The 24,527-nt window shown below is 43.8% G+C and overlaps 1 protein-coding gene across 14 annotated transcripts in view; it reads right to left on the reverse strand.

Annotated features, from left to right (window-relative positions):
- UMAD1 (UBAP1-MVB12-associated (UMA) domain containing 1) overlaps positions 1–24,451 on the reverse strand; it is a 164,542-nt gene extending 140,091 nt beyond the window's left edge. For 5 of the 14 annotated variants that reach the window (XR_012902038.2, XR_016348964.1, XR_016348965.1 and 2 more), the window contains exons 1-3: positions 24,294–24,432; positions 16,648–16,753; positions 13,973–14,025 (exon numbers count right to left, since the gene is read on the reverse strand). Coding sequence is in view for 7 of the 14 variants with exons in the window: in XM_089776697.1 (XP_089632823.1) it covers positions 13,973–14,025; positions 16,648–16,729 (135 nt within the window). In the remaining 7 variants the exon portion in view is untranslated. The other 9 variants (XM_089776694.1, XM_089776693.1, XM_089776691.1 and 6 more) reach the window with 8 other exon arrangements.
- Positions 24,452–24,527: the final 76 nt, after the last annotated feature.

Genomic DNA, 24,527 nt, shown 5'->3' on the forward strand with positions numbered 1-24,527 from the left:
TCAAACTTCAGCCTGCCCCCTATATATACACACACACACGAGGGATGTGTTAGGATACACGGTTAACCTTCAAGTTTACACCCAAACCATTCTGTTACACACACCCACACACTGCTGCCTCTGATGCAGAGGAAGCAGTGGGGGGGGGGAGGAGGGGGAGGAGGGAGAAAGGAAGAACACAGGGGGAGAAACAAAGCAGGCAGGAGCCGGTGCTCGCAGAGTGCTACCTCTCCACCGTGTGTAAACATGTAGCCACAGAAAATTTTAGATTACACATTTACAAAAAGCCACACACAACACAAACACACCAACACACCCCATACCCCTGCTTTAACATCCCTAATATACATGGTATTTTGCAACTGCGAGGTTTTGATCAACAATAATTCTTAAAATTGCTATTATTTAAGTGTACAGAAATAGTAAGAATCAATTTCAGTTTATACTGAAACAGGCAATCAATTTCTCAAATACAGTATTTGCATATTCTTGAATGTTCAAATATTTCTGTAGTGATTCTTTGGGAAGTTTCAATTTCTGCTTTCAAAGGTGGCTTAATCTTTCTCATGTTAATTAAATGAAGAATTTGATCTTTTATGGATGTACACAGGAGAATGTTAAAAGGATAAGTGAATTAGAGATTTAAAAAAAAAAAAAACCTTTGCCTTAATTCTGTTCTATAAATGATAGATCGACTATACAAATAAAAAAAAACACATGAACTAGTAGTACTCATCTCCTTGCAAGTGTAATTCAATATTAGTTGTATTAATTACCACTGAACCATAACAGTAAGACTCTGCCAGCTATACTATACTATACCATGAACTATAAAATTAGGGTTTGGTATTACATGTAGTAAACTTAAATGGAGGCTGGGAATATAATCTTCATTAGTATATTTCTTATCTACAAACATTAGCAGACTTAAAAGTAGTAACAATAACAAACTTTTGTCCAATATTAGAAGATTTACCCAGTGTTGTTTGGGTCCTTAACTCAAAAAAAGTTTTGTTTTTCTTCATTTAAATCATTGTTCTGGGGTGTGACTGGGGATGAGGGTTCAGTTTGCAGGCTTCCTCAGGAGAGAGGACAACCCCAGCCCTCTTTTATCGCAGCAGTTTGGGGGCCAGGTGAGAAGCACTGGCCATGGTTGCTACAGCGGGCACAAACAGGGAAGGAGTGCGTATGCCTTGGCTGGGTGACAGACACAGACAAACTCTCTGAAATAGATATAGATATATAGGGGGCCACTCCAAGAATTTAGTAAGTGGTCAAGAGCCACATACTTCCATGGTATCAATAGAGGAGGTGTGGGGTCTGGAATGGAGGTTGGCTGCAGAAGGGAGCTTGGGGTAAGAGAACGGGATGCAGTACTGGGTGTGGGATCTGGGAGATGGAGGGGTTTGTGACTTGGTGCAGGGTCCAGAAGGTGCAGGAGAGGATTTGGATCTGGAAGAGGGGTGTAGAAGGGGGAGCAGGGTCTAGGAAGAGGTATGGGTGCAGGAGCGTGGGTGCAGAGGATTTGGGTTACATGGGGTAGAGATGCAGGGGGGTGCAGGGGCAGACTGCTGGAGGATTAAGGGTTTGGAGTGGCAGAGACAGACTCTGGCCAGAAGGTGCTTACCTGCACCACTCCTGGCCAGTGGCCCAGCAGGGTCCTTAGACCCTGCATTCCATGCCTCCACAAGTGCTCAATGCAGTGGCAGGGACCATGCGTGCTGTTCTGAACTGAATGCTGTGAGCCCAAGGGAAGAGGTACTTCACAATCTGTCTGTCCTGCAAACAGACAGCTCCTATTGGCTAGAAACCAGCCACTGGGAGCTGCAAGATTTTACTGGGAACTGGAGCAGCATGAGAAGCCTCTCCCTCCTCCTTCCAGGCTCTCAGCATTTGCAGACAAACATGGTCTAACAATCAGCTTCTCTGAGCACCAAGTGGGAGCAAGGCAGGCAGGGAGTCAGATTGATGCTTCCATGGGCTGCATCTGGAGGCTTGGCAGGCAGAATCCAGCCTACAAACCATATTTTGCCAAGCCCCGATACAGTAGATAGCTGTTCCTTACTCCATCCCTGTCCTCAGCCGGTCCAATGGGATTATAGCTGTCCCAATCCCCATCTCTGATCCCTTGCTGCCCCACTGTAGTCATTCTACAGTAGAATTTGTTCCTACCAGACACCTCCCTTTCCATTTTATGAGAAAAATCAAATTCCAGGCACATCCCATTGTCTTGGCACAACCAAATCCTTACCTTGCTTAAGGTTATGGTAAGAGGAAGTTTACCATCTTGCAGTTTAGGAGTTCTTGGACAAACGGATTCACAGATGGACAGACAGACATTTCTAAAATACATAGTGAGAAGCTGTTACGGTTAAGCAAAAATAACAATTACAAAGAAAAAAAAGAAGAGTCTAAGGTTCTTCTCTTGAACTAAATTCATAATAGTGTTTTAGTAACTGTAGAAAATCCCATTAATTACTGTTTTTTAAAAGTTACATCTACTATCCCACAATGACTGGGGTTTTCATTCTTGTCTTGTTAAAACTACCAATCCTGTGGGCTTGTTTTTATATTACTCTCTCTCATCTTAACACTTTCCACTTATAAGACCATGCTTTCCCTTGATTATAAAACGTAGCCAAATTTCAACTGTTCAGACTGAAATTTTCCATGCCAGGTGTCTGCTGCAATATGAAGTGGGTTTTTTTAAGTTTCAGTAAAACATTTCAGCTGCTTCATAAAAGGAGGTAAAGAGAGATGCCCTGTTTTGCACACATTAAAAATACTTATCAGAAGTTCATTGATGATCTATAGCCCCCCATATGATGAAGGGACTCAAAATCAGGTCAGGGAGGTGCGTTTTTGTCATCCCATTAAAACATGCCCAAATCTGACCAAGTTATATGCCTATGAAAAACCTCAGTTGGCATATGCTCAGAAGACGTTTGTTAGAGGCTAGCAGAATTATTTTCTAAAGATTCAACTTAATTTGAGTCCACTCCATCCTCACACATCCCAGTCACTGACCAAACTGCATATTCACCATTCCCACCTATCAACTGATCATCTCCATCTTGATACTGCAAGGTCCAAGCAAGTTTTGGCCCACATTTTCTCTCTTAGATGTCAGTGGCACTAAGCACCATCACTGAGACTAGACTTTCTCTCCTGTACTCTCAGGCTATGTCTATACTGCAGCCTTTGTCGACAGAGACAATGCAAATGAAATACTCATTAGCATTTCTCGTGCTCTCATTTGCATAGTCTCTTCAAAAACCTCTTCTGCAAAACAGCTCAGAAGAGACTATGCAAATGAGAGCACGAGAAATGCTAATGAGCGCTGAATTTGCATAGTCTCTGCCGACAAAGGCTGCAGTGTAGACGTAGCCTCAGTGACCCCTCTCATGCATGAACTCCCAGGCAGTATGGAGGATAAAGAGGAAGGAGTTTGATTGACATGAAAAGGATCTAGCTACCCAAGAACATTTCTCTCTAAAACCTCAAACTATAACTCAAGATTCATGACACCTAACATTCTTCTACAGTCTGACAAATATCTGTGAATCTCACTGGAAGAGATATCCCCTCAGTGGTTGGTCCACAAAGAGGACATATTATTACCATCAGTAACTTAATTAGCTCAAATGGTAGTTCTGTGCTGTGGATTTAAAGGCCCCCAGCCCTGCTAGTTCAGGAGCTTCAGTGATTTGTGGGAATCAGTGGGATTACACCTCATAGAATTACTGTTTTCAATTTGCTTTTTGAAAAACTTAGCAAATTTTATAAAAAAAAACATTAAGAATATTAAGGATCAAACACTCTGAAGGTAAGGAAATGCCAGAAGTAAGATTGCATTCATGAGAATATTTTCTTTGTCTCACAGTTAATTACATTCAAGTGTCTAACTGTGCAAAGTTGGGAAAAGCCAGATTTACAGTTGCACATCTACAGACACAGAACTTTGTCAACGTATGCTGTGTGAAAAATAGTAACCTCACTTATACAACTGGATAAAAATCAGATTACAAAAATGTAAACTGGATTTTTAAAATTTAAATTAAATACAGGTTTATTATTAAGACTAAATCTATTTATAACTTGAAATGGACAAACTTGTTAAGGCCTAGACTTGTTATAACCTATTAAAATAATTTAACTTGCATTAAAGTTAAGCAGTGCATGTTTGCTGTCAAATATTCAAAAAATTCAAACCACTGAACTGAAAGAATTCATTTGGTTAAGTACCTGGAACCTGACTGCACTGAAGTTATAAACAAACTTTACAGTAGCAACCTCTTGAGCAGGTGCAGAGAGAACAAGCTTTTCATTTCAGTTTCTTCAACTACTTGAGTTCAATCACTAGTTCAAAGTTAAGCAGCAAACTGTAGTTAAAAAAATAGGAAAGGCCATTTCTAAACTGGATGAGGGGGAATATAAATGAGATGTGAGAAAAAGAAACAGATGTGGAAGTTCCTCCCTTATAACTGGAAGTTCTTAGAGATGTGGGTCCCTATCTGTATTACACACACAGGCAGGCACACCATTTACTTGTAATCAGAGCTGCCCAGCTACTACTCTTCACTGGTCTGAACCTATGCAGTTGCCCTCTTCATGATCCAAAGTATAAAGGATGGTACAGACTGATGCATTTCCAGTTACTCTTCTTACCATGAATCAAATAAGACCCAAAGCAGAGGAAAAAGTAGGGCAGATAATAGAATACAAGTAGATAACAAGCATCTCAGAGCTTCCAGTTACAGGTAAGTAATCTTCATTACTTTGAATGCTCAGCCATATATTTATTTGTATGTACAAGCAGTCCCCGGGTTACGTGGATTCGACTTATGTCAGATCCCTACTTAAGAATGGGGTCGCACTAGCTGCGCCCCACCCCCCAGCAGACCGTCGAGACGCGCCGCGGCGGTCCCGCCGCCCGCGTCTTCCGCAGCGAGAAAAGCTGCTCCGCGTCTCCCTGGTCTGCTGGGGGAGGTCCCCCCCAGCAGACCAGGGAGACGCGGAGCAAAGCCGCAGAGGACGCGGGCAGCAGGACCGTGGCGCGTCTGGGCGGGACCGCCACCCGTGTCCTCCGCGGCTTTGCTCTGCGTCTCCCTGGTCTGCTGGGGGGCGGGGGCGCAGCTTGTGTGCCCCCCCCCCCCAGCAGACCAGGCTTTTCTCTCCGCGGAGGACGCGGACAGCGGGACCGCCGAGACGAGCTGCGGTCCCGCCACCCCCGTCCTCTGCAGCGAGAAAAGCCTGGTCTGCTTGGGGGGGCATGGGGGGACGCAGCTAGTGCGCCCCGCCCCCCGCAGCAGACCAGGCTTTTCTCGCCGCTGGTCAGTTTCAGCAGCGGCTGAATCAGGACACCTGGGGTAGAGCAGCTGGGGGGCTGCCGGGTTGGTTCTGCCGCGCCAAGAGTCGGCGCTACCAGACCAACCCAGCAGCACTCCAGCTGCTCTGCCCCAGGCGTGTCCAATTCAGCCGCTGCTGGTCAGTTTCAACAGCGGCTGAATCTGGACACCTGGGACAGAGCAGCTGGGGTGCTGCCTAGTTGGTCCCCACAGTGCCGCACCTCGGCACTATGGGGACCAACCTGGCAGCACCCCAGCTGCTCTACCGCAGGTGTCCCCAAGTCAGCTGCTGCTGAAATTGATCAGCGGCTGATTCCAGGAAGCCCAGGGCAAAGCAGCTCTGCCTCAGGCTTCCTGTAGTCAGCTGCTGGTCAGTTTCAGCAGCGGATGAATCGGGGACACCTGGAGTACAATATGTACCAGTTCCGACTTACATACAAATTCAACTTAAGAACAAACCTACAGTCCTTATCTTGTACATAACCCGGGGACTGCCTGTATTTTATAATTATAATGAGACAGTTTGTCCATGAACTCCTCCTAAACAATAAGAGCTTGGATGATCACATTTGGTATAGAGCTTCCTCTTATCCTAACTTAAAGCCATGCAAGGGTTTGCTTGTGTCTGGAATGGAATTGCTTCTCAGAAAATGACACAGAAAAGACAGAATCATAAGGCAAATGAAAGAGTTTGCTGGGATCAAGCCTCCATCTGTCCAGGAGTACCCCAGCACTGAGCCTCCTACCTCCCTTTAGGTATGGCAAAGGAAGCTGAAAATTCCCCACCCCCAGCTTTGAATGGAGACATTATTGGCTTTCCTCTTATCAGGAAGCGAGAGGGAAGTGTTCTGTTGCTCCTGAGCAACTTGTCATTATGACCAAAGAAATCTTTATAATTTGTTTAGAAAAAAATTGTTTGATAGTAACTGTTTAACATGATTTTACTTCCATCACTCCTTATTTGACATTGCTTTTCAAAGCCCCGAATATACAGCCCTGCCCAAATGTGAGCATGTCAGTTAAGCAATACTTAGAGATATTTCAATACAGAGATTCTCTAACATGAAAACTTTAGATACACATTCCACAGTAATTCAATTCTGGAAAAATCTTAGAGTAGCTATTATTTTATTCTTAGGCGAACAAGCATTCTTCTTTTCAAACTCGGAGTTAGTAGTCAAATGCTTGGGTGGTGTAAAAATTTTTGTCATTTGACACATTTATTTCAAAGCTTAACTAACAGGCACAAAAGCCCAAAGAAAGATACTATTCCCTTTTTACCAATTTTTCTTTCAAACAAAAAATATAAATACAAGACAATGCTTAAAGTAAATGTTTTGCACAATGTTAACATGCATATGAAACTGGACTAACTCAGGAGAATTTTCAATGGGACAGTGAAAGGAAAGTATGTATTTGTCTGAAAGTACTGAAACATCTTATTTTCTCGTGTTCCAACACGTTGCATTATATTCTTTTGAATGTAAAAAAATTGCAAACAGTTAAAAATAAGAGCACTGGTTGCTATAGTTAATATGTAAAATCTGACACCTTTTTGAAACATTAGGATTAGGGGCTAATGTCCATACAGTCCAGCACTATAAACAACAGCTGTTCTTTACAGTATATCGTTTATATTGTGTTAAATCAGTAGAAACTGCAAAAAAAAAGTGTCAAAAGAATTTCATTTTGCACATTAATATTAAGCTAAAAGACAAATCATGAAGTTTAAAAGGTCACAAAGTATGTTGGAATATGACCTGACAGATCGAACCCTTGAAAATAAAGAGTCCAGGGAGACTTAAGGGGGAGGGATGTACCGTAGTCATATGTATTTAACAGTTGAAATGCATGCAGAGTTTGAGTTTTGCCTGAGGATTTTTTTTTTTAATACTCGTAAAATATACAAAAGAAAGTTTTCCTAGTGTGCAGTCCACAGCCAATGAAATATTACATATATTAAAAATTCAAACACATCTGAGTTACGTCTTGTGCTGTATGAAATCTAGAAAGAAAATAGAACTTGTATACCACTTTTAAGAAATGCATTATACTGCAAACATAATGAATTTCAGTTGTTCTGTAACCTAATTCCTTTAATCTACATAAAATGCTGACCAAGTTCACTCAACCAAAACACAATTGGCTTTCAGAATACAATCAACACATGCTTTTCAACAGTATTAATGTAGTATGAAGCTTATGCTACTAATTATTCATGTTGTTGCATTCTGTTTTCTGCTATAAAAAAATATGCAAATTCATTCCTTTGTGTTATGTAGGTCTCATGGCCCTCAAGAGATCACTCTTGGAAGGTATTACAAGACAACATCTAGATTATAACTATCAACATTTCAGACTTATTTAATAGTAAAGTGACATTGCACTCATTTAGTATTATAGAATGTTTGAAATAAAACTCAAACTATGATTAACACTAGTCTAATAAAAACGGAATTACTGTGCTCTTTTTTTTACAGCAACATAATTCAAGGACTATCACCATCTAGTGGTAAAAGTGCAAACTGCAGTTTGTTTGTGTGTTAAGTACTGAAAAGGATTATTTTGATTTCATTATTGAATGAGTGGGTAGCCATTACCTCCTTGTGTGACTATAAACTGGAGATGGTTGTTGGGTTTCCTATTCCCTCCTCTTTGCCCAGTAAACTCAAACTCTAGTACTAGACACCTAGGAATTAGTAGTTTAATTTCCTCTTGTGACTAAAAAGTAACATTTTTTTTCCCAAGATGTAGGTTAATTACACATTAAGAGATTAAAAAAAACTTTTAGTATCAAAAATTTTGACTAGACTCTGCATGGGCACAGGCTTTTATTTAATTATGTACTATTCAGATAACCTACAAAATAGAAAGCCCCTCGCTACTTATTTTGTTGTAGAACAATTTTATGGAGATGAAGTAGCAGTTTGCTGGGTGTGGTGGAGGGAGAGCAGAGATGGAAGCATGAAATACATGATGGATGTTGCAGCTTCATGGGGAAAAAAGTCACAGGGGACTTTGGATGAAAGAAGCAGCATGCCTAACATCCTGACTAGTGTGTAAATCCAACTGTATAAGTGTTGAAGTTATCAACTATGCTTTTATAAACTTAAACAACAAATGGTCTGGTAGCGGACAAAGTCGCAGAGCTCTAATCAGGTGTGCAATGCCGTTATTGTGGATGGTGTAGTGTCTACTATGGACGTAGAAATCCCTTTACACCAACATTCCACATGAAGATGGATTACAAGCCATCAGGAACACCATCCCCAATAACAGCACTGCACACCTGATTACAGAGCTCTGTGACTTATCCTCACCCACAACTACTTCCAATTCGGAGACAATTTGAATCTCCAAGTCAGCAGCACAGCCATAGGCACCCGCATGGCACCAAAATATGCCAACACCTTTATAGCTGACCTTGAACAACGTTTCCTCAGTTCTTGCCTCCTTACACCCCTACTTTACTTGCGCTACATCGATATCATCATCATATGGACCCACGGAAAAGAGACTCTTGAAGAATTTCACAATGACTTCAACAATTTGTCAGTTCTGCCTACTTGTTTTTCCCTTTGATATTTTCATACCCTCTGCTCCTTGTTTCCTGCCCCCCTCTTTTTTCTTCTTCCCACCCCCTTCTCCCCTATTTATTCTGGGTCTGCACATCCTAAACTCAAAACTCCGATCTGAAGTGGGCTGTGCCCACAAAAGCTCATGATACTATCTACATGTTTTGTTAGTCTATAAAGTGCTACCAGCCCATTTGTTGGTGTTTAAGTTTATCCTGAACAGACTAACTCGGCTATTCCCTGAAGCTTCTGAATATGCTTTTATAGTAGATTACTAGAAGTAATGCATGCATTTTTTAAACTTGTACTTCTCATAATACATTTGTCTGAACAAAAGATTATTGAAAATGCATGCATTTTCTTTTCTTTTTTTGGCAAATTCTGATCAAAATAAATATAATATCTGAGAAACAGGGTTCTGTTGTACTGTAGGTGGTTGAAACCACCAATATATAACAGAACAGTTTACAAAGCTTTTTAAACAAAATCCACTTCCATTACTTTCCAATTGCCTTAATCATTTTGGGTCTTTAATGTTGTAAAGCATATATATGGCCTTAATTTCAGAAAGGGCATGGAAATCATGAAAATATCCCCAAACCATGATCTTTTAAAAAGTTGTGTCAATGTCTAAAAAGTCTTGAAAATAAAAATTTACTTTAACTGACAACACTGATTACATATTTTTGTGGAAGAATAGCCTGCTGTATGTATGCAACACAACTCAACTTCAAAGATAAACTAAATTTAGTCTACTAAATTCATATATTAACCTGTAAAATTCATTCCATGCAAACTCTGATATTCAATACTTTGACATTTACATTATGAATTTTATAAAAATATATATATAAAAACCAAGCATGAGTTACACCAGGCCCTAATTATACTGTTTCTAAGGGCAAGCTATGTAGCTCCACAAATTCTAATTTGTGGTGTATCCAATTCTTCCGTCCACTGCAAACAATACTTCAAGCACTTGTGTATCTAAAGCATACTGTGGGAAAATTAAAGCGAGAAAAAACACTTAGCTTTTCCCAAAGACAGTCAATATTTTCATGACAGAAAATCAATTCATGTTGCACTTTTTCCCTTTCTCATATGGAAGAGTTTCAGTGGATTCAAGAAATTATTAAAATATTTTCTGCAACAAAATAACAATTTTCAAAAAACCTAAATATTCAATCACCTGTGACCCATTTTATACAAAAACAGTTCCTATATGCTAGGATATCAATAAGAACAACTATACTGGATCATTCCATTCAGCCCAATATCCTGTCTTTCAACAATAGCCAATGTCAGGTGTCTCAGAATGAACGACCAGAACAGGTAACCAACAAGTGATCTATCCCATCACCTAGTCCCAGCTGCTGACAAATAGAGGCTAAGGACACCATTCCTACCGATCCTGGTTAATAGCCATTGATGGACCTACCCTCTGTGAATTTATCTAGCAATTTGAGTCCTGTTATAGTTTTAGGCTTCACTCAATGCACAGTCAACCTATGGAATTCCTTGCCAGAGGATGCGGCGAAGTAGTACTTCCTTTTCTTCGTTTTAAACCTAGTAATTTTATGTGGTGACCCCCAAGTTCCTATGGGAAGGAGTAAATAACTCTTTATTCGCTTTTTCCACACCAGTCATGGCTCCTACAACATTTAAAGTGCAGAGTCGGAGTTAACCCTGCTGAGGCTCTGCCTCCCTCCCCTACACCACAGACAGTGTTGGGGGAAACCGGCTTTTAAGCTGGCTCCCCCCAGCACCGGCTCCTATCTCTGCCCCCTTGCTGCCTCTGATATAGAGGTGGTCATGATTATGAGGGTTAGCCAGCAGCCTGGGGGCTAAGGGGTTAACTACACCTAGCCAGGTGGAGTGGCCAATAGTAATGTAGGTACAAATTTCAAACTGGGACAAAGGAATTTGGGTTTTTCCCTCCTTTGTCTCTGGGAGTTCCTCTGCAGCTACAGAGAGGCAGACAGATGTGCCTCTCCCCCCAAGAAACAATTCTTCACTTTCTGTAAGTAGGGTAAAGTTTAGATAAATCCATTAGGTTTTATTGTTTTAAGGTTTGGGTATGGGATCTGATGTCTGGGCACTGTTTAAAAGATGTTTTGGCTTTTCTTTGTAACTAAGTTCTAGGCCCATGGAATTTCTCCATGGCTGTGTCTACACTGGGCCACTTATTCCGGAAAAGCGGCCGCTTTTCCGGAATAACTTGCCAGCTGTCTACACTGGCCGCTTGCTTTTCCGGAAAAAAAATGATGATCTACTGTAAATTGTCAGTGCTTTTCCGGAAAAACTATGCTGCTCCCATTTGGGCAAAAGTCCTTTTCCGGAAAAACTGTTCCAGAAAAGGGCCAGTGTAGACAGCACAGTAGTCTTTTCTGCAAAAAAGCCCCGATTGCGAAAATGACAATCGGGGCTTTTTTGAGGAAAAGCGCGTCTACATTGGCCACGGACGCCAATGTGCTTTTCCAGAAAAGCATCCTGCCAATGTAGACGTGCTTTTTCTGGAAATACTTATAACAGAAAACTGTTCCATTTTAAGCATTTCTGGAAAAGGGTGCCAGTGTAGATGTAGCCCATGTGTATATTTTGTTACCTTTCCATCTAGTCATTATGCTTGCAACAGGAATATTGTTGTAATAATAAAAGTTCTTTCTCCTTCCTTTTTATTAACCTAGCACTGGTTAATTGTGTGCCCTGATTTTTATTTTAGGGGTGCGATTTCCCAAATGGTCTCTCCCCTGGTCTATTTATTAATATTTGGGTGGTGGCAGCAGAAGTTCTATTCCCAAAATCTAGGGTTTTAAGATTGAGGGAAGTTTTATGCCAAAGCCTGGTAGAAAAGGCTTTGGGGTACACTTGCTGGCCCCCACTTCTGCGTTTATCGTACCAGAGTGGGGAAGGAGTCATGACAGAGGCGGAGGGGGGAAGAGGGAGAAAAGGGGAGAGAAAATGCAAACAGTCAGCTCAACTACCAAAGAAACCTAGACTTAGTTTGAATAGCATGGTGGCAAATTCAAACTGAATATGCTCACTTTCTTGTATTATGAAACAGGGAGAACAGAAATACTGGTATAGAACAGCTTCCAAATAACGTATGTGGAATGCTACTTGCTAGCATTCCCTCTTTACTGTGAGCCTTCAGTGTTCACTTAGTTTTATTGTGAGTAGGGATGTAAAATTTGAATTAAATGGCTAATCAAATAGTCTATGCAATTTGCATCAACTATTCGATTAGTCGATAAGGGCGCCTCTGCCTTTGAAGTGTAGGCAACAGCTCCAGGGATGTTGCTATACTTCAAAGGCGAAAGCACTGCTGGTAGCATGGGGACAGCGTGGGACTCAAGCAGTCTCCCGCTGGCCCTGGCTCCCCATGGCATTTCAAAGTGGTAGTACCACAGGGAGCCCAGGGTCAGCTAGAGACTCCCAGCTGGCCCTAGGCTGCACACGGCGTTTCAAAGCGGCAGAACCCAGGCTCCATATGGCACTGCTGCTTTGACACACCCCTCCTCTTTCTCCCCTTGCTGCCTTTTTCTGATGGGAGGGAAGCAACTAGTATGTTGACTATTTGCTTATTGGAAAGTTGACTAGTTGTTCAAATCCCTAATTGTGAGGGACTAATGCTATATAGAAGCATGTGTGGAAGGGTCGTGTTCTTGGCACAAGACAACTTGTAGGAACAAAATATATTGTTAGTTCCAGAGTCAGAATAGACTTCACACACATTTTCTCCAGAGATAAAAACCACAATTGACTTGTGACTGTGAAGCACCATACGTGCCTCAAGGTCATAAGTGATGAGGATGACTTTAATGGGATAGTTAACAAACCTCTCATCCACAACTACCTGTGGAAGGTGCTTACCTCTAGAGAGATAACGTAATGGCAAAACAGGGATGGAAACTCTCTATTACCCAACAAGGAGTCTAATCATACTCATGAGCTTACATTCACCCACAATTTTATAGTTTTGTTTGGCCTTTTGGAAAACGTTGTGTGGGGAAGAAGACAAGGAGGCAGCATGAGGGAAGGAGATGGGGTTTGTTTGGCAATTCCCAATAACTCATTCTCTCTGAACCCAATCAACATGGTCTGGTGAAAGCTTATGCTAGGCTGCCACTCACTCCTCTGTAGCACTGACAAAAATCCTGCACTCAACTATTTCTACTAGGGTACGCTTCATCTTGTGTAAAGATTACTTATCTGGGCAACTGAACCTCAGCTAAAGTCCTGCAGATGAGAGCCAAACGCAGCTCTGACATGTAGATCACATTGAGAGAGACAGAGCCAAAATGTATGCTAAAAAATTGAAATCAAACTTGGAATTTCCCCTCAGAAAAATATGCAACAGAAAAGGCTGGCCACAGCCTCCGATTGCGTGGAAACAGAAAAGACTGAGGGAACTTTAGGAGATAGGGCATTCCTTTTCAGCCAGTGACTGAAAACTCTACCTCCAACTCATGAGCAGACTAAGTATATGTTGCAACAGATCTGTGGTTCTAAGCATTAAAAAAAAAAAAAAAAAAAAAAAAAAAAAAGGATAATTCCCTCTATAAATGTGTGCAGTGGGATCACCTTTTCCTTAAAAAATACTTCTGAATGAGGTTTTATGAGAGCATGACTGAATTCTTTCCCTCCACAGAATTTAGCTGAAGACTCTCCTGACCACAGTGTCACATTTGCCCTAGAGCTCTTCCTCTTTTCCCCAGTACAGAAAGAACTTTTTTCTTCCTTTGGCTAAAGAGTTGTAAAGAGACTCAATTTCTTAGATTTACTCTTGTATGCCTTGGTTAACATCTGGGTTTCACTGACCAAACAAAAATACAAAACTGGTTTTAAGGCTTTGTAAACTCTGAGGTATCTTCCATAAAATCTGAAAAATAATGTTAAAGAAAAAAAAAATCACTGAAGTAAAGCCACAGATATAGCTTAAGTTTCTAAACTGCTGCTGTTCTGGGTTACATGGAGGTAGAAGTGCTAACGCCTCCTAAATAAGACATCCATCCTGTGGCACCTTCCCCTGAAGTTGATGTTTTTTACCTGTTTCCAACTAAGAGAGTGATACCTTCCACTTGCAGGACTACTGCACATTCCTTTAAAAGAAAGGAACAATTATATGAATCTATTTTGAAGTAATTTGCAAGGTTAATCACTATGTTAGTTCAAAAAACAAACAAAATACTAAATTTAAACATTACAGTCACCACCAGCATGTGTGTGACATGTAAGATGCTTCTGCCCACAGCTCTTCATACCTGGCATTCTAGCACTGGCTCTGAGACTGCCTCATATTATAGGCATTACTTCAAGGGATTTTTTAAAATGCAGGTCCTGAAGATTGTGGATACAGGCCCGTAGCAGATGAAATAAACTTAATGAAAGGCAACTGTTAAATGGGACATTACAAAATTAAAAAAGTTATCAGCCAGGACAGGTCTCCTTTCAAGTAAGTATCTCAGACATCTATTGGTATGCAAACCATTATGCTGTAAGTGATGTTAAATACTTCTGATAAAACATGCCTTCCATTATGAAACTTCCAAATCATTCTAGTGTTAATACCCAAAACCTCTCTGAAAAGCTTAAAATCAGCACAAATGGAAGTAACTCTTAGATACTTTGCCAGAATTTCAGTTATTGTAAATGTAAAAAAAATCAGCCTCAAACAGAGAAGTGGAAGACCTCTGGCAAGAACAAGTTAGTAAATCAGGACAGTTATGGCATCAGAACATTTATAATGACTGAGTTACATGAGGATGGAATTAATTTAAATAAGAAAATAAAAAAGTCAGTTGCAATGTAACAGGGATGTATATGATTAACCGGTAAGCATCACCTTACTGGGTGATGCCTACCGGTTAGATTCACTGATCACTCCAGTCTGGCCAGAGCCCTGGCTCCATGGTGGGCCTGATGTGGCCTGGCATGGCACACCATGGGCAGGGGTGCTCGCCTCAGCCCTGCAGGAGCAGCTCCCTCTACCCATTCCTGTTTAAGTAATCAATCTTAATTTTTAACTGATTAAATGGCATGTTTCCTCCCTACAACACAGGGATAGTAGAACCTTTATTTTTTCACATTCAATTCCTCTGACACAATCATGAAAGATTTTGTTAAAATAAAGTTTGTCAAATTCATAGATTAAAATGAGCACAATTCCATTTTATTTCTGGGGGGGGGAGGGAGAAATCATTTTAGGGGAATACAGCATTACAACTGCTTAATTTTTTTTTTTCCCCACCAAATGCTCAAATGCCAGATTCCAAGAAACAATTCCTACATTTAAGGTGTAGCAGTAAATAGTAACATGTAAGCATTTCCAGGTTAATATTTGGAAGACTATGGTAATAACTGAGTTTATAATAAATAAATTTCTTAGGAAGATTACAGGGAGTTCTTTTGACGGGTGAACAAAGTGTTGAAAGTTATTCATGTTTTTCAGCAACACTGCATTATGTTTCCTCTTTTATTGGGCATGTAGCTAAGAGCCTAAGTATTTAGCTTAAAGTACCCATGTTTCTTTTCATCACAATATATGACAGGGCTGGGAAAAGATACGGTCACTGGGTTGAATCTGGCCCGCTTATCATTATAATCTGGCCCACAGAAGCGCCCTGCTCTGCCACTAACACATTGTTGTCTGGGAACCGCCGGAGAGGTACAAGCCCATTCCACTCCTGCTATGTAAAGGGCTTGCGCCTTCCCAGTGGCTGCCAGGCAACATGGTAGCAGTCACCCGGCAGGCGCAAGCCCTTTAAATAGCTGGAGTTGAAAGGGCTCACGCCTCCCCAGTGGCACCCAAGCAATGAGCTAGTAGCGGGCAAGGGAGGGCGGGGGGCAAGGAAGGCGTGTAGCTGCAAACTCTTTCAACTGCTTCTGTTTAAAGGGCTCACGCCTGCCAGACAGCTGCTACTATGTTGCCTGGCAACCACCGGGCAGGCACAAGCCCTTTAAATTGAAGTAGTTGAAAGGATTAACTCCTCCTGGTCCGACAGCTAACGCGTTGCCTTGCAGCCACGAGAGCCAGAAACCCTTTAAATTGCAGCTATTGAAAATGTTCCTGGCTCATGGCTGTCAGGCAACAGGTTAGCAGCTGGGCCAGGAGCGGAGAGCCCTTTGGTGTGTCTTTAGTTCAGGGATGTGTAAAACCAGATCCGTGAGCTGGATCCAGCCTGCAGCACCCCTGCCACTCCCAGACCAACTGAGACCTAAGGATGAAGGAGTGTATAAAGTCTCCTAACCCCACCAGGGGTGAGTGGCACCAGAGGGAACCACCAGCTGTTCAAAACAACTGGCAGTTCTCTCTAAGTGCTACACGCACCTGGCGGGACAGGAGGCAGAGAATTCATGTGCTCCCCCACCCTCAAGCCAATCAGAGTCTCTGGACAGGGGAGCACACAGTCTCCTGGCCCCCACCCCTTCCACCTGAGTTACTGCCCATTCCAGGAAAGCCCAGGCTCATTTCCAAAATTCACAAGCTAGCCCCCCCTTCAGTGATCCGTGATATGAGATGAAATCAGCAGCTGTAATCTTGTTTGAAAAAAAGAGAATTGTGCACATTTAGTGTTCTGACTCATTTCACACTAATCACAGACCAATTTCTGTTCCTCATTTGTTTTTTCATGTAGTTTAAAAAAAAGTTAATAGAACTGATGGTAGTAATACTGTTAAAATAAAAATACTTGATAAAACAGTATCAACTTAGAATCACTTACCCACTAGAACAAATCCATCTGCTTCTCTTTCTGGCAAGGACACCCTCTTAGAGTCCTGACTTTTTCGGAAAAAGTTGAACATATCTTCTTTTCCTCAAGCTTCTCTCTAAAAGGGAAACAACGTTAAATAAGTATGAAGCAACACAATTTGACTTAGAACGTTACCAAAAAGCTAGCTTTAAAAACTCTGAAAAGGTATCTCTAGATTTGGAACGAAAAAAAAAAAAAGATTCTCGTGTCATTTTCACCAGGCTGGTGTAGGGGGTTGCGGTGCAGGCTCTAATGTTAGGCCAAGGATTCTGAAGCGTGGGAGGGGCTCCAGGCTTAGCCCAGGGTGGGGAATTGGGGTCCAGGAGGGATTTCAGGGTACAAAGGGAAGGAGTTTGAGTGTAGGGGGACTCACGTCTCAGGCAGGAGGTTCAGGGATGGGATGAGTTCAGCAAGCAGGCTGGGCACTGTTTAACTGACATGGCTTCCAGGTGGTGGAGCAGTGGGGTTAAAGCAGGCTTACTCTTGCCCTGGCCCTGCACTACTCATGAAAGCAACTGACATGTACAGCAATGGCACCATGTGTTGCTCCCTCATTTACAGGCACACAGCTTCTACTAGCCACGACTCCCCATTACTGATCAATGGGAGCTGCAGGAGAAGTGTCTGCAGGCAAGGACAGCATGTGGAGACTCCCTGCTCTGCCTCTCTCAGGGGCTGCAAGAACATGTCAGCCACTTCCAGGAGCAGCAATTGCCACAGGGATAATTACTCCAGCCACAGCTGATTCAGCCTTTTAGAACTCACTACTCAAAGAATTAAATGTAAGCATAAAAGAGAATTGACAATTATGAAATGCACAGACCAGTCAATACCCAGAAGTAATCCACTTTGCAAGCAGTACAAGTAGTAACAACAATCCCCAATGTATGTGTTGGGTCAGGGAAGGAGAGTGAAGGACAATGTGTGTATTTGTGAGAATGCCAGACACACACACAATGTGTGTGAGTGACAGATTTGCATTGCCAAGCTGCCTCCATCCCTTTCCCTCTGTGTGGAGAAAGGGTGGGGGGGGAGGACACTCTGATATCAGCACCCCCACTCTTCTCTCTTCCACACTCTCCACAGCTCCTGGGAGGGGCGGGGGGGCAGCTCCAATGCAGGAACAGGATGACAGTGGGTGGAGGGGCAACTGAAGTGCCAGCACTTGATAGCTTCCTGGCCAAACCAGTCAGGATCACCTCTTAGAGGCTCCAAGATCTACCGGTGGATCCCGATCTACTGATTGGAGACCACTGATATAGAGTGATTGTTCTTGGCCATTCTTTCATGTTTAACACACGACAATTAGACATGCTTGTAGGTTGGAAAATTGCAACCTCCACAAGTTTTAATAACCACTATAGTTATATACAAAATTGGGTCCTGGATAGATCTTCACATCGGTAATCATTATAATGGAGCTTTAGATCATTCCAAAAGTTTTTATTTAATACACTGCCTGAAGATTTAATGCATTCTGAAAACACTAATAAAACTTATTTTGTGATGTAACAAAAGGTTCATGAGGGAACCTCTCCAAAATTTTAAATCCAAACTAGAAGTTGTCACAGAATTACACTCATTTGAACTATTTATTTTTTTCTGGGAAACAGCCTGGCTTAGATTTATGACAGAAAATGTTTTTGACCTTTTCTGCCAGCCAAATATCTAAAATGTTCTCTTATCTTTTGTGAAAAGTATAGATAGTCTGTCTTTATTTAACTTTTAATCAAGCTACCAGCTCACAAATTATATAAGGTATTAATTCAATGTTTTCTGCATTACTAACAACACAGAAAAGTTAACATTGGGTTATATGTAAACTATATTCCATGTTGAGGTGTAGGAATCCAATAGAAATGTATTTTTTCCTTCTTGGAAGGTGGAGTTCCAGTAAAAATATCCATTCCCCCACTCCCTATGATAAGCAGCAGCTCTGGTGAATTGATTTTATGTTGGATTGCAAGGAAAAACCTTTTAGTAAAATGACTAACAATTAAAAAAAAAAAAAAAAAAAAAAACTTATGCTCTCTTTACAGTTCTCACGAGTCATCCATTCTGCCCTTATCTATTCATTCATCCAGTCTGCCTTGGAATCTGTCTGATCGATTTAGGAATGTGAAGGACGAGTCAACTAATACAAATGTTTATCGGATAGTCGACAAGCTTGTTGACTAGTCGCCTCCCCCCTTTGCTACCTCTTTCAGCAAGAGGAAGCGTGGAGGGGTAGGGAGTGAAAAGAGGGAGTACTTCAAAGTGGCAGTGCTGCGTGGAGCCTGGGGCCAGACCCCAGGGCTCCACGTGGCACTACTGCTTTGCAATGCACTATGGGAGCCTAGCGTCAGGCTCCTCCCAGCATTCCAAAGCAGCTGCGCCACATGAAGCTGGGCTCCGTGAGGCGCTTCCACTTCGAAATGCTGCAAAGAGCCTGACTCCAGTCTTCAGCGACAGCATTTCAAAGTGGCAGCACTGCATGGAGCCCAAGGTCAGCTGGGGATTCCCCAACTGATCCCTGGCTCCATGTGGCATTTTCGCCTTAGAAGTGTAGCAACAGCCCTACTGCTGTTGCTACACTTCAAAGGCAGAGATGCCCTATCAACTAGTCGATGCAACATGCATTGACTATTTGATTAGTCTATTACCCACAATTTAACATCCCTAGATCAATTCGTTAAATCTCCCTGACATTCTTCCATCTTCAAACTCGTCCTTTCACTCTGCACTATCTTCCTGGAAGGGCAAATATCTTTTCAGTTAACCATGGTTTGACCCAACAATAACTTTTCCCAACATGTACTTCAGTGATTTTTCAAGCACAGTAGTTTACATTTTATTCTAAAGTTTATTGAGATTGTTCTCTTCTGCCACCAGATGATGCCTCAAACTCATTCTGAACAGAATGTATACTATTTTAGTTGATTCTGAACAAATCTAAAAGTAGCGGACCTGTCAAATGGTACAACTTTAAGGCTAGCGGTTGACATTCTGACTTACAACCTGAACTCAGTACAAGCATACGGAAACTTTACTATCTCGCCAGAGCACTGTATTATCATTAGTCAACTTGATCCTCCATCATATTGTCAGGTGTCCATCACGCACATAAATATGTAACATGTCAGGTGAAGACGGTGTGTGTAGAAACTATGTGATCAGAGCAACAGAATTCAACTCAAGGCCTTTCGCTCTTTCATTTTTTCAGCGCAGATAATAGTTTTCTGTTATTTCTGAATTTTGGCTGTAACTATCAAATCAGATCATGAAATATTTTACATGAAGCAGTCATTCTGGGATGCTATTGCCCACGGGGTAAAATATAGCCTTGGCTTTTAAACTGTGGTTAAATATCAGAGGAATTACTAGGCCAGAGTCTCCGTTCCACGTATACAGACGTAATTCCCTTATAGTTAATTGAGTTGCATCAGCATACGAGAACACAGAACCAGAGCCAATCATTCTACACAAGAGCTAAGTCTCAGGAAAAAGAGTAAAGAAATAATTTTAAAATGGATCCGTTTATTCTTTTGTACTATATATTCCAAGACAGGGGTTCCCAAACTTTTTGACACGGGGACCAATAAATCCATTCACGAGCTTTTGGAGGACTGGTAACATTTGTTTGCATATTCATTAAGCAAATGATGAATATTCAAATAAGTTGTTTCTGGTCCTCCTAAAGCCCCCAGTGCCAGTGTTAGCAAAGCTTTTGATACGGTCACCCACAATATTCTTGCCAGCAAGTTAAGGGAATACAGATTGGACAAACGGACCATAAGATGGATAGATAGCTGGCTAGATCAGTTTCCCCCAAACGTTTTACTTTAGTTGGAACTTGTTTTTTTTTTCAGTACAGGCAGTCCCCGGGTTACATGGATCCGACTTACATCGGATCCCTACTTACAAACGGGGTGAGGCAACCCCCGCACTAGCTGCTTCCCCCCAGCAGACCAGGGAGACGCAAAGCTAGCGCCCCCCCCCCCCCCCCAGCAGACCAGGGAGACGCGGAGCGGCTCTTCTCAGCAGACACCTCAGCTTGAGAATAAAGAACTGAGAGAAGTGAGGTGTGGGAGAATAAAACTGAGCTCTGGAGAAATGTTTGGCTAGAGTTTCCCCTACAATATGTACCAGTTCCGACTTACATACAAATTCAACTTAAGAACAAACCTACAGTCCCTATCTTGTACGTAACCCGGGGACTGCCTGTACTGTTTTTTGCAGTCCAAAAATATAAACGCATATAAAAAAAGAATTAAAAATGAATAAATGTTCAGTGTTTCACCCAATTGTATCCTCCGCCCAGCCTGGGCCAGGGTTTAGGGGACCCGGCGCCACATGGGCACGCCAGGAGGCGGGAGCAGAAGCAGATTGGTGGGAAGGTATCTGCTTAGGAGGGAGGGTGCAAGGAGGGGTAGGGTTGCCAGATGTCCAGTTTTGTACCAGACAGCTCGGTATTTGAGGGTTCTGTCTGGGAACCAAATTGAGAAAATACCAGACATATAAAATGTCTGGTATTTTCTAATTAGGTAAGTTTTATTATTATTAGGTATATCAGTCCATAGCTGCGAACTGCCTGGCTGGTAGATGTGCTCACGCTGCGTGAGTGTGTCTACCAGCCAGGCAGTTCGCAACTACTTGAGGGAGGGTATGTGGGCGGGGTGGGGGCAAATCGGAATTACTGGGGCTGGACACACTCATGTGCCCGGGTCAGTCCCACTTCCCGCCGGCCAATTTGCTCCCCAACGCCTCATCTTCTCTCTATCTCCCCCGTCCAGCCCTGCTTCCGGAGGCCGGTTTCCCCCCCCCCCCCCCCACCAACCAGCCCCACTGGCCCTGTCCAGCCCTGCTTCTGGTGGCTGGTTCTCCCGATCTCCCCCAGCCATCTCCCCCCTTCCCCCCAGCAAGCCCTGGTTCCGCTGCCCACCCCCCATCACCGCGGGACAGCCCCACTGCCCCCAACCCTGCTTCCGCTGGCCACCCGCCTGCCCTGATCTCCGCCAGACAGCCCTGCTGCCCCAAACCCTGCTTCCACCATCCGGCCGCCCGCCTGCCCTGACCTCCGCTGGACAGCCCTGCTGTCCCAACCCTGCTTCCCGGCAGCAGGTTTCCCCCCCCCCCCCACACACACACCCCTACCTCCTCCCAGCCCACCCTGCCCTGCTCCCCTCCTGGCAGCTACACTGAGGCCTGGTATTTTTTTTCCCCCGCGGCCCGGTACTGGGCCATGGCCCATAGTTTGGTAAATGCAGTTCTAAGAGAAATGTTACTGACTAGACAGTATTTTTATTTACTTTATTACATATTGTATGGGTGGGGAACCTGAGGCCCAGGAGCTGGATGCAGCCATGGGCTTGCTTGGATACGACCCATGGGGCTAATGGTCCCTCCCCCTCAGCATTGGGGAGCCCATGTTGGCACTCCAGCCCCTCAGCTCTGCTTTCCTACTGCAGGGTTGGAGCACACAAAATTTATTAGCATGGCTCTGGTGCACGAGGGGAGTGTTTTTCTCCTCAATTGAGGGGCCACGTCAGGGAGGACTTGGTTTACTGTTTTGTTTTTGCTTCTCATTTGCGTGCGTTCCTCCCCAACTGATTTTTCTATGGGTCAGTGGTAGAGATATAAGTGACTAGTCGACTACCTGATAATCTCTTGCTTATCCGATAGTCATCTAGTCTCTCGACTAGTTGCTTCCCCCCTTTCTGCTTCCTCTATCAGAGGCAGCAAGGTAGGGGGAGCTGGAGCTGGGGGGAGCCGGCTTAAAAGACTGTTCCCCCCAGCACCATCTCCGTGGACAACAGGAGAGGCAGGGGCGCAAGCCAGGAATCAACTGATTCCCTGCTCGCACCCAATCCCAGAGCTGTGCCTCTCTTTTTTAAATGAGCCCCTGACAGCTCTTAATACATTTAAAAATCAATAGTGCAGCTGGGAGGACCTGGCACAAGTCAGGACAGCTGATTTCCGGCTCACACTGGGTCCCCTGCTGTGCTCTAGCCTTTTTACATTTAAGGCTGGTGTGCAGCAGAGGGTGACCCTGTGCAAGCCAGGAATCAGTTGGCATGCCTGCCTCCCCCCGCCCCCCCCCCACACACACACTGTGTTTCAGCCTTTTAAATGTATTAAGAGCTTGCAGACTCTTAATACATTTAAAAAGCAGAATCGCAGCAGGGTTAGCTCTCAGCCCCAGGAGCTAACCCCGTTGCGGCTCCCCAGCTCATTGACTAATCAACGGAAAATCCATCAACTAGTTGATTAAACTAAATTTAACATCCCTAGTCAGCAGCCCCTAACCCCCCAAAAAGTTTTGGGTTATCATCCCTGACAGTGATAATTATGACTTTCTATGTGTACTCCCTCCTAGCAGCTCCCACACTTTCCAACCCAATCCACAGAACCAGAAGCCTGTTTTACCCATCCACTGCAGCTTCAATTATTTTATTTTGACCGGACCCCTGCTGCCACCCCATGCCCGGCCCCTCCAGTAATATCCTGGGTCACATCCATAGGACAGTTGAGGAAGCACTGTGGGACCTCCCCAAACCATGGAGCCTGAGGTGGCTGCCCCACACCGTTCTGAGTGGCACCGCTCTGGTCTTTAGTGAAGGTCCTTCACAAAGACTCTCAGAAAGTTTAAGTACACTAAGAACAAAGAATATTGTGACAGGGTGTACCTACTCCACACTGGTCAGAAAGATTAACCACTTAGCCAGCTGAGGAAGCCACACTGCCTCACTCCTGCTGGGCATGCTCTAGCTCCAACAAGAGTAGATATGTGCTGCAGGTTCCTTAGGTATTCTCCCTGAAGTACTAGGACCCACAAGCCAGCTGGGCTGAGGCTCCAACAGGTCCTAGAGCTGATTGCTGCTTCCAGAGGACAGACAGCAGAGGCCAGAAGATTACCAGCCTTGAAAGAGTTACAGGTGACCCAGAAACAAAAGACAGGGCTATGCAGCACGTTAAAGACTAACAAGATGGTTTATTAGATGATGAGCTTTCGTGGGCCAGACCCACTTCCTCAGATCAAATTGTGGAAGAAAATTAGCATGACCATATATACCAAAGGGATACAATAAAAAAAGTGAACAAATATAAAATTGACAAATAAGATTTTAGAAGGGGGGGTTGGGAGGAGGTTAGTGTACGAGACTATTGGGGTGATAATTGGGAACGCTAGCTTTGTAACGGGTAAGGTAGTTAGCATCTTTGTTAAGGTCCATTGGTAAAGTGTCAAATTTAAGCATGAATGACCCAGAGTGGAACTGAGGTACAGCCCATCCTCGATGCAAGTCCAAGATACGTTCCCCCCAAAAAAGTGGAGTTATAGCCGCTGCTTATCCCGGCATAATCACACCGCCCGGCGCGGGCTTATTCACACCCCTGAGCGACTGCAGTCACCTTACCTTAAAGCATGAGCGCTAAGCGCAGCCAAGGAGCAAGCGGCCTCGCACAGCCCTTCTCCACCGACAGGGGCCCACGGCCTGTCCGCGCCAGGGCTCCGCTCAGAAGGGGCAAGTTAGGGACGGGGCAGCCCCGCCGTCAGCGCTCCGGGCGGGGAGATACAGAGCCCCCCCCGCAGAGCCGGGGACTGCGACAGGGAGGCTCAGCCCGCGCCGCTCACTCACCGCGCAGTCGCTCTCCCCGACCGAGCCTCGGCGCCGCCCGACCCCGCCGCTCGCGCTACCGGGATCGCTCTCCCAGCGGCCGCCACTCCCCAGTGAGACCGGTGCACTGGCAGCGCCCTCGGTTCCGTACGCAGTAAGAAACACCGTTTGACTACGTCAGCGTCAGCAGGGCACCGGTACCGCATTTTGTCCCGTTCGATTGGCTGCCTGGGAGGAAGACCCGCCTCGAAGCCG

Source organism: Pelodiscus sinensis, chromosome 2 (genome assembly GCF_052426305.1).
Source record: "Pelodiscus sinensis isolate ZL-2025 chromosome 2, ASM5242630v1, whole genome shotgun sequence".
Lineage (NCBI taxonomy): Eukaryota > Metazoa > Chordata > Testudines > Trionychidae > Pelodiscus > Pelodiscus sinensis.